The sequence below is a fragment of the Cryptomeria japonica genome, chromosome 10 (genome assembly GCF_030272615.1).
Source record: "Cryptomeria japonica chromosome 10, Sugi_1.0, whole genome shotgun sequence".
Taxonomy (NCBI): Eukaryota; Viridiplantae; Streptophyta; class Pinopsida; order Cupressales; family Cupressaceae; genus Cryptomeria; species Cryptomeria japonica.
Window position 1 is genome coordinate 95,492,906 of NC_081414.1, and position 16,799 is coordinate 95,509,704.

General features: G+C 33.7%; 1 protein-coding gene across 1 annotated transcript; it reads right to left on the bottom strand.

Annotated features, from left to right (window-relative positions):
- Positions 1 to 16,039: 16,039 nt before the first annotated feature.
- LOC131858787 (ATP synthase subunit beta, chloroplastic-like) lies at positions 16,040 to 16,492 on the bottom strand. Its single transcript, XM_059212237.1, has one exon. The coding sequence runs from the start codon at positions 16,490 to 16,492 to the stop codon at positions 16,040 to 16,042; it is 453 nt and encodes a 150-aa protein (XP_059068220.1).
- Positions 16,493 to 16,799: the final 307 nt, after the last annotated feature.

Here is a 16,799-nt window from a genome sequence, read left to right on the forward strand (position 1 = left end):
ACCAAAAAGTAATCAAAGCCTTTAGTAGCAGGCACATACAAAGAAGGGGCCAAAGGGAAACATTGGTGAATTGACCAATGGATCCCAAAGGCATGAGATTGATGGTCATTTATAGTAATACAAGCAAATGCATCACCAAACAACATCTTAATAGACTGAGTGAAGTAGGAGCCAAAACCAAGGGTAAATAATATAGATAAAATAGAGGACCTTTCAATCTTATCATAAGCTTTTACAAAGCCAATTTTGAGGAACAAGGCTTGATGGTGTGAGTGATGGGCCCATTCCATGCCTTCCCAAATAGCAATAAGGTAATCTAAGATGTATTGGGATTTGATGAAAGTAGTCTATTCAGGACAAACAATTTAGGGGATCATGTGATGAATCTTCAATGCTAAAGCCTTCACAATGATCTTGTAGGAAACATTAAGAAAGGTTATTGGCCTCCAGTTGTAGATATCCTCTATGTCACTAGGCTTAGGTATGAACATAATGTTACCCTTGTTAATTAATTATCCTAGAGATATATTTTGAAACAACTTTAGCTAAATTGTGTGCAAATCAAGACCCACACAATGCCAAAGGGCTTTATAAAATTCATAAGGGAAACCATCAAACCCAAGAGCTTTGTCACCAACCATGGAACTGACAACTTCATTGAGGTCATCAAGGGTTAGAAATTTCTTATAGAAGGAATTTTGAGCCTTAGAAAGCTTGATTGAGACCACTCATAAGCAATCTTGAAGAGCTCTATCATGCTTAAGGGAGCATCTCCTAAGTAGTGAAGACATTATCATAATGGTGAATAAATACCTGAAGAATGTTTAGTAGCTTAGAGAGTGTCATATAGCCTTCTTTAATTTTTCTAATGTCCACTAATGAGTAATGATATTATAGAGCCATAAGGAACTCTTTACAAGTTTGGTCCCCCACCTTTAGCTAATGAAGTTTGGCATTGATTCGATCCCCTTTAGTAGCATGGATATCTATAACTTGCTTCTAATGGCAAAGTTGCACCACCCTATCTTGTAAATTTTGAAAGAAGGGATTGCTAGCAAGATCCTCTATGGCATAGAAAAGATTAGGGTGGTGGCCTCATAGGACTACAAGTTAAACATAACAAGTTGGTGGCCATAAATGCAAAGGAAGCTAGATGTACATTGGATAGAACAATTCCACAAGGAAATCTAGTCAGATTATTGAGTAGGATGACACTCAAGGTTCCAAACTATTAGAATGTGGACTACTATATCCTTATGACTAAGCAAAGAAGTGTTCAATAAAAACTAGGTTTTGAAATATCACCATTGGTCAATTAATGTTGAACTTGATAGGAAAGTGGTCTGATAGGGTGACCTTAGAGAGAGGAATAACTAGAAAAGCTTGACAAGTGTAAAGGTAAAAAAATATTGTATCATTATCAAATCACAATCAAGCTATTTAAGGACTTTTTAATTTCATGCCCCAAAAATTTCTCCACGTATGCCACACAACATGATGTTGGCAACAAAAAATATTGGGATCATAAAGACACCAATTTATTGTGCATGTAGAACCACCCCCTGTTCATCAAATATCCAATGAAAAGGTAGTAACACCTCCTTGTTAGACACCATTTCAACCATATATAAATCTTCACATAGTACCCAAGTGGTAGGAGGCATTGAATCCACAATCTAATGTTACAAAGAAGATCTCTCAACAACATCATTGGGAGCATAAACATTAATGATCCGAAAGGAATTATTGTTATTTGACATGAGGATCCACACAAGCCACTAAGTAGGATTATACCCATGATCAATCACACAATATTGCTAGTGTGGTGCAAGAAGAGTAACAACCCCTTCATGACCCACCCTGTGTGTGGAAGTAAAAACCAAGCCACCTAACCAAATAAACCAACATGCAATAAAGAGCATGAAACCAAAAATGTTAACTTCCTAAAGACATAACACATCAATACTAGGATAATTTTGTCAATTATACCACACCGAATACTTCTTCGCAAGGTTAATGAGACCTCAGACACTCTATGATGAAAAATTTATGATTCAAAATTATGCATATCATCCCCATCCTCAAGAGAGGAGAGATGGTTATGTAAAATAATAAAAACAAAATGGAAACTAGGAAGGCCATTATGTCACCTTTTTCGAACAATATCACCCTATTATACATGCCTATAAGAGCTAAAAAAGCAACACAAACTACGTGGATGAGTCAAGAGAATTGACGCCAATTGGGGTGTTCACACAAAAGCAAGATGAATAGAAGCCTCGGTAATGATGAAAGATAAAATGGTTTGAAACTAGTACCTAGGGTGATGGTTATATAGCATCTAGCTCACTCAATTTAGACAAACCATTACTAGACACAAAGAATTTACCCTTATAGGTAATCATAGTCCATTTTTCTCTAGTCTTTGAAACCTATAGAATATTCAAAGGGTTAGAACCATTAGGAGGTCACTTAGCCCTTAGAGCACCCAATGACAGTCCTTGATTTTGTGCTCTGAAGATTGGCAACAAAAACAAGTATTGGGAAAATTTAGATAGAGCACATATTGAGTGTAACAAAGACCTCCTATTTGAATATCAATCATCTCTTTGAGGTCATGAGACAAATGAAAAAATTCAACTTAAACCCATTTTTAGGGTCGAGGATGATAAAAGCAGTAAGGTTTTACACACACAACTTTTCCAAGAGGTTGGGCAATGGCATGCAAAAAATGTCAACATAACAGAGGCAATTGAGGGAATCCTATCCAAACTAGGAAACAAAGATTTTTATCATAAGAGACTACAAAGTCTTAAGATCAAGGATAGAAAACCAATAGGGAAGACATGTATATACCAAGGGCCATGTTGTAAAATGGCCTAAACATGTTTAACTTTAGCAAAACAAAAAAGAAAAAAGAATGGTCAGGTTTTGGATGCCATCTAGGTGGACCTCATGAGGGGTCCATGTCTTGGTAACCCAATCCTCGAGCATAATTTTAGGGGGGGGCCTCTTTACAAAATATCCTATAAGAGTATGTTTCTCTAACCATTGACATGCATTATTAAAATTCTAAATGACTAAAACCACATCCACAAGTTTATCAGAAGGTGTACCTTGTGAAATACTTTGGGTACATTTTTTTAAGGATGTTTATTCAAAGGAGCCATTATTTCCAGTCACCAAAGCATCAACACTAGCAAAAACTATTGGGTTAAGGTTGGTTAAGCCCATAATAAAACTAAAAGGACTCCCATAGTTAATTTGGTGTGATGCAAGACTAGAAGAAACACACAATAAGCAAGGAACACACCAAACCCTAATAGAGCACAACCATATATTTTAGTCATTGATGTTAATGTACTCATTTTGTGATTTAGTGATTGGTTTGTGGTCCGCATTTTTTATATGTTGCAAAAGTGTTCAGGATGTGTTGGTATTTTGTTGGATATTGCCTTGAGATGTTATTCTTGAGTTTTGGTGGTCTAGAAGTTGTGCTCTAGAAGTCTCTGCAGTGATGATGATGTTTTCTAGCAAATTTTTTAGAGATCCACATTTCTCTGCATTTCCAATTATGTTGATAAGATTTCATATTTATGTTATTCACATGTATTTATCTTTGATATTCTAATTTTGAATGTGATGATGAGCTCCAGAGTCATGGATGTTGATATGTTCATTCCTGATCTAGTTGACCTTCTATTTTTTCTTCGACTTTTGTGGTGTATGGATAACGTGTTAATTTGATCGATAATGTCTTGTGGTGTTATCTACTTCTCATTCCTTTCCACCATGGGAATGTTTAGTGTAGACCTATTTCAAATTGCATTTCAGTGAATTGTTCTTTTGGCCAACTTGAAGAGATTCTTAATTCAAGAGATCAATATAAATGGAGGATGATTATAATGAAGAACATATGGAAGCAAGTGGATTGAAAAGAAAGATCTATTTTCTGCGAATGTGTGTGAGGTTGTGTGAAGTTGTGGTTGAGCAATGAGATTGTGTGTTGTTGTTGTTTGATATTGAAGGTAGTGAGCCAAAGGTTTATTCTAGCATTGCTATGTTGTGGCAATTGTGCTTTAGTGGTGGATTCTTTCTTTTTCCTTCTTCTTATTTTGAGAAGTGAGCCCTTCTTTTTTTGGCAATTATAGTTGGGTAGTGAACCCACCTATAGTGAGAATTCTGGCAGTGAGCCACCCCTTGTAAAAATCATTGTAACCAGTGTCACCCTAATAGGTGTTTCATAATTGAGAATTAGTATTCTCCATGGTTTCTAGCTCCTTGGGTTTTCCACGTATATTTGGTGTTCTTGTGTATGTCTTATGTGTGTCCTCTTTCATGCTTATTGTAGAGTCAAAAATTGCATACCCCTTTGCAATTCCACCTACACTTTTGTATCCACTTTAGTGTCAATTCCCCTAGTATTTGAGTAGGCTCATTTCAGCCCTTGCATCAACCTTTTCCCTCTTAGGATGCTCAAGACACCTTTTTAGCAACTATCTTCCAGCTTCAGTTTTGCATTAGTTGTTTGTTTCTCTTGTCGCTTGTCAATTTTTAGCGTGACTCATCTAGACACTAGTGTGCCACATGGACATATGTGTGTCGCAAATTTATCCCATGACATATTAATGTTCAAATGTTAGTTCTACACATTTGACACTTGTCACCTATCTTGGTCAGTGGAAACAACTCAAAATCTCTTAAACGACTTGCTAGCCTCTTCTTTCCCTCCTCTTCTCTCTTTTAAATCCATCTATCTCATTCATGCAATCTCTCTTGGTTCTGTCAAGAAATATATCTAATTCTTTGGGCTATCATATCTTTCTCTTGCTCTCTTTCGTTTGCTACAATAGTCTCTAGTTTGCTAAAACACTCTCAAGCTCTCACAATAATCTTTTACATCTCTCTTGGCTTTCTCAAGCCTCTTTGGGAATATCTTTCTATCATTCTATCTATCTTGTCTTTGAGCATCTTGGGATTTATCACATCCCCTATCTATTTTATCATTTTTCTATATATTTATCCTTTTGATCTATCTATCTATCTATCTATCTATCTAGGTTGTCTATGGAGGTGGAAACACCGAAACGGGGTCTGACTGAGGTAGGCCTCTAAACACAACCCCCAACATTTTCCCTCTTCTTCATGTGTGCATTTTTATTAGAAGCATTTGAATGCATGAGGGTTTTCTTTTTCTTTATTTATTTTTGTTATATTCATTTCTATTTTTATTTATTATCTAGTATTTGTTGCTACATTTCTAGCTCCTAGATTTTGCGGGTTAATCAAAACATAGAATCGAGTTTTCATGTTTCTAAGTCTTTCTTGTTTATGGTCTGTAAGACTACAGCACACTACGCAAACATCTATGTGCTACACTAGTGTCCTTGGTTGAGATGCATAGATGTAGACCGAAAAATTTGTGTTTTCTCTTTCAAGCTCTCTAATTAGATATCTTCACCAGTTTCACTAGTTGGAGATATCTAAATGTATGTTGTGAAATTGGCTCTCAAGGGAACATAGTTCTTCCCTTTGTAGGGTCACTTTTGCGTCATTCCACTTATGTCTATTTATGGTTAAGATTTCAGAAGTTTGTTTATCAATCTATTTTTGTGGATTAAGTAAAATCTTTTAATTGGTACAACTGATTCACCCCCCCTCTCAGTTGTCTGGGATATTCAACAATTGGTATCGGATCTTTAGTTCCTAGAAAGTGAGACTAACTACTCAAGTAAGATCTGATGTCACATAAATTGACTATTCCTACCTTTTAATGATTCGAATATAGTTTACAGAGATTGAAGATGAGAGGATACTTGATTTCTTTGAGTTACAAGACTTGAAAATATATGGAGACAAAGTATGTGATGCCAACAAATGGTCCTACTACCCTAGATGAGATTGAAGCTTATGAAGAGAAACAATGAGAAAGGTATGTTATCTTTATTACTCTATCTAAAATTGAATTGGCGAAGGTTGTTGCATTGGATACTACTTATGAAATTTGGGAAAGATTGAAAAACATCTATGAAGGAAATGATAGAGTTAAGCTAGCTAAGATGCAGACTGCTAAAGGTAGATATGAGAACTTGAGGATGGAAGAAGGTGAAGACATAACAAGCTATTATTAGAAGGTTGACAGTGTAGTGAATGAGATCAGAGATCTTGGAGGTACCTTGGATGATAAGGATGTGATAGAGAAGATCATTAGGAGTTTACTGGAATGTTACAATAACAAGATTTTAGCTATTGAAGAAACTTATGATCCGTCCAAATTCACCAAAGAAAAATTGTATGGCACCTCGACTACATTCGAGATGAGGAAGTTTGGTAAAGACAAAGTAAGAACTGAGACATTATTTAAATCATTAAAAATCTTTGGATGAAGATTCAAATAGAAAGTGCCCGGATGAGATGGAAGCGAACTTTGTGAGAAAGCTAAAGAGAGGAACAAACAAGTATAAAGGTATGTTACCTCTTAAATATTTAATTAAAGTGTGGAAAGATTGGTCATCATGCATCTATATGTCTAGAGAGATGAACAAAACAAAGTTTAAGGAAAACAAAGGAAAGATCAATAAGAAAGCCTACTATGTTAAAGATGATGTTGGTATTTTAGATGATGATTTAGATTATGAAGATGGTGATTTTTTTTTCTCGGTTGAAAAAGATGAATCTAAACCTAGCAATAATAAGGATATGTCTAACATTCTTGAAATTGCTGCATCAACATTTCATGTTAGAAGAGAGAAATGAATGGTTGATTGCTAGTGCATGTTCAAATCATATGATTGGTGACAAAATTAAGTTTGTAAAACTTGACAAGTATGATGGTGGTTTTGTTAGATTTGGATATGATCGAACTACTCATATTTTGGGAATAGGTTCTATTACTTTTGATGGAAAACATAACACTAACAATGTATAGTATGTGAAAGGATTACATTATAATCTCTTGAGTGTTGGATAGATGTGCCAAAATATTTATAATGTTATTTTTCAGGATGGTGGTTATGAGATCTAGAAGAGATTCAGAACTATTATTGCTATAGGAAAGAGGACAAATGGAAACATGTATCTATTGGAACCTACTATAGGAAATTGCTTATTATCTCAAATTGATGAAAGTTGTTTGTGGCACTAGAGGATGTGTCACATCAATTTTGAAAATTTGGTGAAGATTAGTTTGACAAGAGTTGTAAGAGATTTACCGAGACTAACTAAACCAGATAGCAGTGTTTGCAAAGAATGTGAAGTGGGAAAACATACAAAGGGAACATTCAGAGGAAAGGAACAATATTCTACCGGAATATTGGATTTGGTACACAGACTTATATGGTTTGACCAAAACAAGGAGTTTACAAGGTGAGAGGTATTTCATGCTCTTAATTGATTATCATTCTAGAATGACTTGGGTTGCAATTCTAAGAGAAAAGTCAGAGGCATTAGAAAAGTTTAAGATATTCAAATTTAGAGTTAAAAATGACGTTGATAGAAGAATCAAATGCTTAAGATCAAACTGAGGAAGAAAGTTTATTTTTTATCAATTTGATACTTTATGTGATATATATGGAATTAGGAGACATTTGTCTACTCTTAGAATACCTCAACAAAATGGTGTAGTGGAAATAATGAAAAAGGCTATACAAGAAGCGGCAAGAACTGTGATCAAAGAAGAAAACCTACTGAAAGTGTACCGGAGAGAAGCAATTTACATACTACTATATATACCCTTAACAAAGTTCTATTAAGAAAGAAGTATGAGAAGACATCATATGAGGTATGACATGGAAGGATTCCCTTAGTAAGGTATTTCAAAAAAATTGGAAGTAAATGCTATATTCAGAGAGATGAAGGATATGTTGGAAAGTTTGACAATAGAGAAGATGAAGGTAAATTCCTAGGATATTCTACAAAGAGAAAAGATTACTGATGTTACAATAGGAAACTAGATAAAATTGTTGAAAGTGCTAATGTGAAGGTTGATGAAAATATTTCTAAAGACTTAGGTATACAAGCAGGATATGAATTTCATGAGTCTGCAAGAAAAGAAGAGGAGAAGAGTAGAGAAGAAGATAAGCAAAAAGAAATTCAGGTTGCTCCAACAATTGTATCTAAAACCCTGAGGTATGTTCAGAAGAATCTCTGAAAATCAAATCAAAGGAGATAAGAACAAAGGTGTAATTACAAGAAGTAAAGTTGTTGAAGGACAAGTTCTACTATGTTTATTTTCTAAAACTAAACCTAAGATAGTTGAAAAAGCATGTAATGATCAGAATTGGATGAAGTCTATGAAAGAAAAGTTAGATTAGATTGAGAAGAATCAGACTTGGGAATTAGTCCCTAGGTTGGCAGATAAGGATGTTATTGGAACAAAGTGGGTGTTCTGGAATAAGCTAGATGAATATGGTCATGTTGTAAGAAAAAAGGCTAGATTAGTATGCAAAGGTTACACTCAGGTTGAAGGCATTGATTTTGAAGAGACTTATGTTCATGTTACCTGAATGGAAGCTATTAGGATGTATTTAGCTTTTGTAAAATGCAAAAATTTCAAAGTTTATCTGATGGATGTAAAGTCAACATTTTTAAATGAGGGATTAAAAGAGGAAGTCTACACTAAACAACCAGGAGGATTTAAGTTGTCAGATGATCTAGATATTGTTTGTAGATTGAATAAGGCACTATATGGATTGAAGCAAGCACCTAAAATTTGGTATGGAAGGTTGGGCAAGTATTTATTGAATCAAGCATTTCAAAAGAGGTCTACCGACAATAATCTTTATTTTAAAGTTGAAGTAGAAAAGATCCCAATTGTTGTTGTACCTGTGGATGACATAATATTTGGAGGAAATGACATAATATTTGGAGTAAATGATGGCATGTGCAAGAAGTTTTTTGGTGAAATGCAAAAGGAATTTGAAATGTCTATGATCGGTGAGTTAAATTTCTTTCTTGGATTGCAAGTAAATCAGAACAATAAAGGTATTTTTATTTCTCAATCAAAGTATGTTAGAGAGTTATTGAAAAAGATTAGATTAGAAAATTCTAAATTGGTATGTACTCCTATGACAACCAGATGCAATTTGACTAATGATGATAAATCTCCTCAAATCGATGCAAGAAAGTATGAATCAATGATTGGAGGATTGTTATACCTGACTGCTACTAGACTAGATATCATGTACGTTATTTGTCTTGCAGCCAAATTTCAGGAAGATCCAAAAGAGTTACATGTTGTTGCAGTGTAGAGAATTTTCAGATATTTGAAAGGTATAGAATATTTTGGACTATGGTATCCCAAAGGATTAGATTTTACTCTAAAAGCTTATACTGGTGTAGATTGGGCAGGAAGTGTTGATGATAGAAAGAGTACTAGTGGTCCAACATTTTTTCTTGGCTCTGGGTTAGTTGCATGGTTAAGTAAAAAGCAATATTTTGTGTCTTTATCAATTGTTGAAGTTGAATACATTGTAGCCGCATCATGCTGCACTCAGATACCTTGGATGAAATAGACATTGAAGGATATTGGTGTGACATTTGATGAACCGATCTCAATCATGTGTGATAATACAAATGCAATAAATATTTCTAAGAATTTGGTACTGCATTCTAGAACAAAGCATATCTCTATTCGGTATCATTTCTTAAGGGAGAAGGTGTTGGATAATGAAGTAAAGCTAGAATATGTTCCTACAAAAGAGAAAGTTGCAGTTATCTTTATGAAAGCTTTGTGCAAAGATACTTTTGAGTATCCCTGAAAGAAGTTGGGGGTATTACCCCTTCCTAGATTGACCTAGTGCATTTTCCAATGCATTAGTCTAGGGAACTTCAAGCATATTTTAGTTTGGATTTATGAATGGAGCTTTCTCTTAGGGGGAGTTGTGTGGATTTTGAGCTGAGTTGTTGCTTACCTTTTTCTTTGATGTCAAAGGGGGAGAATATAGTCATTTTTCAAAGGGGGAGAGATTGGAAAAATGAGATTCTTGTTTGTCATTGATGAATGTTACGATCAATGATAAAGTGGGAGATTGTTGCAAAAGTGAAGTTAATGGTATGTCAATATGGTTGTCATTGATGTCAACATACTGATTTTATGATTCAATGATTGGTTTGTGCATCACATTTTTGATATATTGTAGATGTGTTTAGGATGTGTTGGTATGTTGTTGGATATTGACTTGAGATTATATTCTTGTGTTTTGGTGGTTTGGAAGTTGTGCTTTGGAAGTCTATATAGTGATGATGATGTTTTGTGGTAGAGTTTGTAGAGCTCCGCATTTCTCTGCATTTCCAGTTTTGTTGATAAGATTTTGGATTTATGTTATTACTGTATTTATCTTTGATATTCTAATTTGGAACGTGATGATGAGCTCCGAAGTCATGGTTGTTGGTATGTTCATTCCAAGTCTAGTTGACCTTGAAGGATTCTGTTTTTGCTTCGACATTTGTGGTGTATTAATAAATTAATAATGTGTTTATTTGATCAATAATGTGTTTTGGTGTGGTCCACTTCTCATTCCTTTCCACTGTGAGAATATTTAGTATAGACCTATTTCAAATTGTGTTTCGGTGAATTGTTCTTTTAGCCAACTTGAAGAGATTCTTAATTTAAGAGATCAATATAAATTCAAGATGATTATAATGAAGAATCTATGGAAGTAAGTGGATTGAAAAGAAAGATCTATTTTCTATGAATGTGTGAGAGGTTGTGTGAAGTTGTGGTTGAGAAGTGATATTCTTTGTTGTTGTTGTTTGATACCAGAGGCAATGAGCCAAAGTTTTCTTTTGGCATTGCAACATTGTGGTAGTTTTGCTTCAATGGTGGATTCTTTCTTTTTCCTTCTTCTTCTGGGCAATTATCCCTTCTTTTTCTAGTAGTTGTAGCCAGGCAGTGAGCCCACTAGTAGTGAGCATTATGGCAGTGAGCCACCTATGTGAAAATCACCATAACTACTGTCACCCTAATAGGTGTTTCATAATTGAGAATTAGCATTCTCCATGATTTTTCTCTCCTTCGGTTTTCCAAGTATATCTGGTGTTCTTGTGTATGCTTTATGTGTGTGCTCTTTCATGCTTGTATATGTTTATGATTAAGAATTCAGAAGTTTGCTTACTGGATCTATTTTTGTGGATTAAGTAAAAGATTTTAATTGGTACAAATAATTCACCCCCCCCCCCCCCCTCTCTCAGTTGTTTGGTATATTCAACATGTATGACATAAGAATTTATAAGATGGAAAAATTTTCCTAAGTTTGATAGGATTATCTTCTTCTCAAATTGAATATTTAAACCATATAGTGGAGCTGCTTATGTTATAACACCTCACTAACAAATGACAAATTAACTTATGAGTAAATAGATTAATTCAAGGAAAAGAAAGGATACGCTTAACAATCTATGCACACATTTATTATTTTGTATCTATACACTCCACATAATACGTTAGGGATTTTGTCACTAATCTAATACATTTGGAAAGGTACATATGCAAGTAAATGCATTATTACAGACAACATAATGGTGTTTATGAGGAAGAGTTTGTATCAAGTGTAAATTAGCAATTTATTTGTTTATCCTTATGGAAATAGAAGTACCTATACAGTGCATATGCACACTCACTATATTATTATTTGTATTTTACTAAAAATTATTCAAATTTCTTTCACTCCATTTTTTTTCCTAAACTACTAATGAAAGTTGAACACACGAGGATAGTGGAATAACAATGAAATTTTAATTAGTAATTATTTCAAGGTTTTCATAATGGCTTTTGGGTTTTTTAATACAATAACTTTTCAATATAATGGGAATTGATAGGGAGAAAAAGGAGATATAAACACATATAGTATAAGCATTATATTCCACAATGAATAATATTAATAATCCCTCCTATCTAGTAAAGTTCTAATTGTGTTTATTACAAAGTTGTATCTAAAATAGTTATTGTCAAAATGAAAAAAGGAGTATTAAAACTCTTTTTGTGCATTCTCATTTTCAATTCAGGAGTCTTCAAGGTAGGAATAACTTCTAAGGTGGCATGCTTGTAATGCCTGCCAAAATACCCTGGAGAAATAAAGTAAACTAACATACTAATAGAGATAAAAAAATTTAAACACCACCTAATGCAACACATATAATCATCTACTCAAATGCATAAAACATCTATTTACATAGTATGTACATAAACACCATGAATATATAAACTATTAACACAAGCAGAAATCACAACATAACATTAACTTCTCTAGGGCATCTCAACATCATTAATTATACTACTACCATAAGCAATAACCTCATAGACACAATTAATCCAATTCATACCATTTCTATTATCGATTATTCTTTCCATGCACATATGCAAGATCATTTCCAATCTATCTATCATAAATGCAATCCTTAACAATGCAATTACCATTTAACCCCATTAAGATCATTTTCAAACACCAATACTATATGTTCTTATTCCCATATGCTCATCTATAATCTATCATCATGAATCCATTCCATTATGATCTAATTTCATAACTAGTCCATTTCATTTACATCATAGCACTCACATAATGCTAAGTACACAATAATTAATCCAATACCCTTATTTTCATTAATGAAACAATCACAAGATACAATATAATACATCTTAATATTCTCTTACAAGAAATATAAACCATGTCCTAAGGGATCATCTAACATTACATATCCATTATCTAATTACATTAAAGAGAAAGGTTGTCAAGGACTAAGTACAAATACATTAATCTCATGATATCCACAATTACATATGTCATATGATTAAATACATCCATTTGCTACATTATCCATCCATAAATTGAAGGTACAAGAATCCACATCCACACACAAAGAAACCAATGAAGAACATCTCAATGGAAGAAGGCATCAAACCACCCAATCATGCGGAACCAAAGGAACCACCCCCCATACTAGGAGATGACACAAGGTCCCACAATACACTCTAGACCTAGGTTGAAACCTAACAACCAAAGAAAACTCAACAAGAAACAACTCAATAACATAAAAAAAATCATATTACAAGGCTATTCACAAACGTAGAAACTCCCAGAGGCGTACCAACAATTATGGCCTAAGAAACAAGAACCAAGGACAAGGACACGTGTAGGAGTGGAGTGTCATCACATGCTATCCTCACATAGAAGGAACCACCCTGATAGACATGTCTCTACATACTATCCTCATATAGAAGACATCATCTTGATAGACATGTGGAGCCATCTAAACCTATGAGAGAATCAAGGGAGATTGACTTGCCAACATAATGGCCTTCCCAAGCTTATCCTAAAGCATCCTCCCTAGGACTAAGTATTGGGGCTCACAACCATTATTATCTTGATTATATGAATCCTAATTATCCATCCCAACTAATTATTTATTAATGTTATCACTTATTTATAACAAGGAAAACTTTCAATGTGCCCTGGTGGTCTAGACTTTAAGCATCCTTACTAGGAACCTCTTAGAAGCCTATCTATCATGACCCCTATCATCACATGAAAGCCCACTTCCCCTAATCATGTTCCAAGACCTTAAGGGACATACACCAACACTAGCAAGGAGGCTCAAATGTAGCATCAATCAGAATCCATGAGAATAACATACACAAAGCAACCAATTACCCAAGCCATAAATGCTAACATATAATCAAGAGCCTCAATATATATAATAAACCAAATGGCCAGAATGCATAAATCCATCAAACTCTGCCATGCATACAAATGATCCTATACAACGAAGCTCATAAACTTGCTAGAGTATAACAAGAACATAACCTCAACAACAAGACATATCTACATGCTGGAGGAATAAAACAACCTCTATAACAAGGCTAAATCACTTGTCAGAGCACAAAGGTATATAAAATAATCAAATCAAAACACAAGGTCATGTTGGAAACTCAGAAAACATCAAAATAAGCCTTTGGTAAAAGAACAAAACTATAAAAATCAACCCAGACTAGCAAAAATATCCAAAATATAGTTACAAGATAGTTTAGCACTTCTGACAAATAGAATAGCGCATCTGACAACTAGAATAGCACATCTGATAAACTGATTAGCACATATACATCTCTGTATAGCGTATTTACTACTTGAAACGACGCATATAGTTAACAGATTAGCGCATAAGATAGACAAAACAATGCATATGAAGAACAATTTAGCGCATACCATAAGCAGTATAGCACATATGGTAAAAACATTAGTGAATATAATGAAATAGTGCATACGATTAGAGGAAACCCAAAATTATGAAAAGGCGAAATAAATTTTCTGAATCAAATTAAATGCTGAAAACTCACCCAGGAGGGATGTCAAGGCAAATAAAAACTGAGGGACTAAAAAAATGGAAGTAAAACTATAAGCATAACACAAATTTGAAGAAATCAAAATACAGCTCTTGGTAACACTCAGTCAGAGTTCTGGAAATAAAAATCATGAAATTTTCAAACATTCAAATGTTCATCTCATAGCAATCAAACAAGCATTCCAGGCAAGCATAAAATACACAGAAAGCTCTCAATCAAATCACAGTTCATGGCAGGAGAAAATTGCCTAACATACTCAGAGAGGATAATGTCGTTCATGGCAGGAGAAAATATTCCAAATGGAATTAAATAATTATTCCCCCAACAATATCATATCACCATATAAAACCATATCTATTCCCTATCCAATAGTTCAAACCCAAAGATTTATCCCAAAAATAATCTTTCAGATAACATTGAGCAAACAATCTTTCTGGGAACAATAAAATACACAGGAAGAAGAAAATCTCCAACTTGGAACCTAAAGTAATGGAAAATGAATCCAATGAAGTGCAAAACACAAATCCAACCAAGCCCAAGTAAACCAAATCCAAATCTCCAACCAAGAATGAAAATTACAGAAGAAAACTCAAGAATTGCTAACCCGACAAAATGCATAGGCGGCCGATTAAATAAAATTCATTCAAAAACCATATGGAAAATCCAACCAATGAGAAAATTTCAGAATACTATATAATCTACCTATCATGCCCAAATATGATATTTTATTTACCCAAATCTTTTTAGCCAATAACCATAAAGGGTACATAAGTTATATAATATTTAATTACCCACATGAAGTAACAAGATAAACTATATTATAACAATGCAAAATCATATAAATGAATAAATAATAAACTAAGCCCAATAATAAATAAGCCAAGGGCAATTAAATAAATAAAATCCATAATTAAAATATAAAGCCTTAAATAAATATAAAACCATGATTAAATAAAAGCCATAAATATTAAACAATAAATAAATAACAATTAATTAGTTAAACAAATAAATAATAAAATAAAATAAATAAATATAAACTATTAAATCCACAAGGCTATAATCAAATAATAATAAATCACTCGACAATATTTAATTAGCCAAACTATATAATAATTTAATTTAACCTTTGATAAACTATATTAATCAAGCATTAATTAAATAAATAACTAAATAATCACAATGCCACAAAATGACCACAACTCAACATGCTAGCATGACAACTCGTGCCAACACAACTGATTGACAAGGGATAACAACTTAAGCCTAGAGTGTAAAGAGGGAACTCATGCCATCTCCAACAACTTGCCATTGGATCCAATGTTGTGGGATTCCATGGTGAAAACCATTCCGCAGGCCAACGATCAAAATCATCAACTTGCACGGAGTAAGCACTCGATCGCACAGGCCGACAGTCAATGTTATGGTCCTCACGATCACGAGCAAAATCACGAAGAAAATGAGCAAACTACAATCATTGACATCTTTATGAATACTATAGAAATTCATTGGTATCTTCCTCCATAAACTATATGTACATATATTGAAATACTTTTGAATAGTATAATATCCGTAGGTATTAATACCGATATGAATGCGCTCTATCAGCATTCCTTCTTTCTTTATGATTTAAGGTAATAAATAATAGTATTTATTACCTTGAAGTTAAATGTTATTGGAGAAAACTGGGTAAGAAAGACCTTATCATTTCTCAGATGATTCTTGAATTTTGGGATGCTGCCTCTCTTGCTTATTAAGAGCAATGAATAACATGAATTGGATCGGATCATCTATAGGACCTAAGTTATCAACAGGTTCCCCAAGAACATTAAAATTTCTTCCAAGAGTAGTTTCACCAACTGGAACACTAAGTGGACCTCCTATATCAATTACTTTCATTCCTCTCATCAAACCATCTGTAGCACTCATAGCTATAGCTCTAACCTTATTATTTCCTAATAATTGTTGTACCTCACAAGTCACACTTATTGGCTCACCAGTTGTATCGTTATCCTTAACTATCAAGGAATTGTAAATTCTAGGCATATTACCTGGAGGGAAAGATACGTCGAGTACTGGGCCGATTATCTGATCAATATGTCCTGCCTTTTTTTCTACAAGTGCAGAAACCCAACGAATAAAAGGATTGGTTCTCATAAAAATAAAAATAAAAAGGATATTGATTCCAATTGCTAATACTAGCAAAAAACCTAAAAAAGCACAAATGCTCCATAATGAGTTGATCAGTCAATAATCATTTAGAGTTATAACTTACATTTATTTAGTAATCTCTTTCTTTGTAAAGTTCAACTTTGATAATGATCTAAAAATGGATTCATTATTTAAATGAATCAAAATAATTGATATTATCAAAATAGAGTAAAACTTATTTGATGTGATTGAGTAATAAATCACATCAAATAAGTTTTACCTACTATTGGATTTGAACCAATGACTCTCGTCG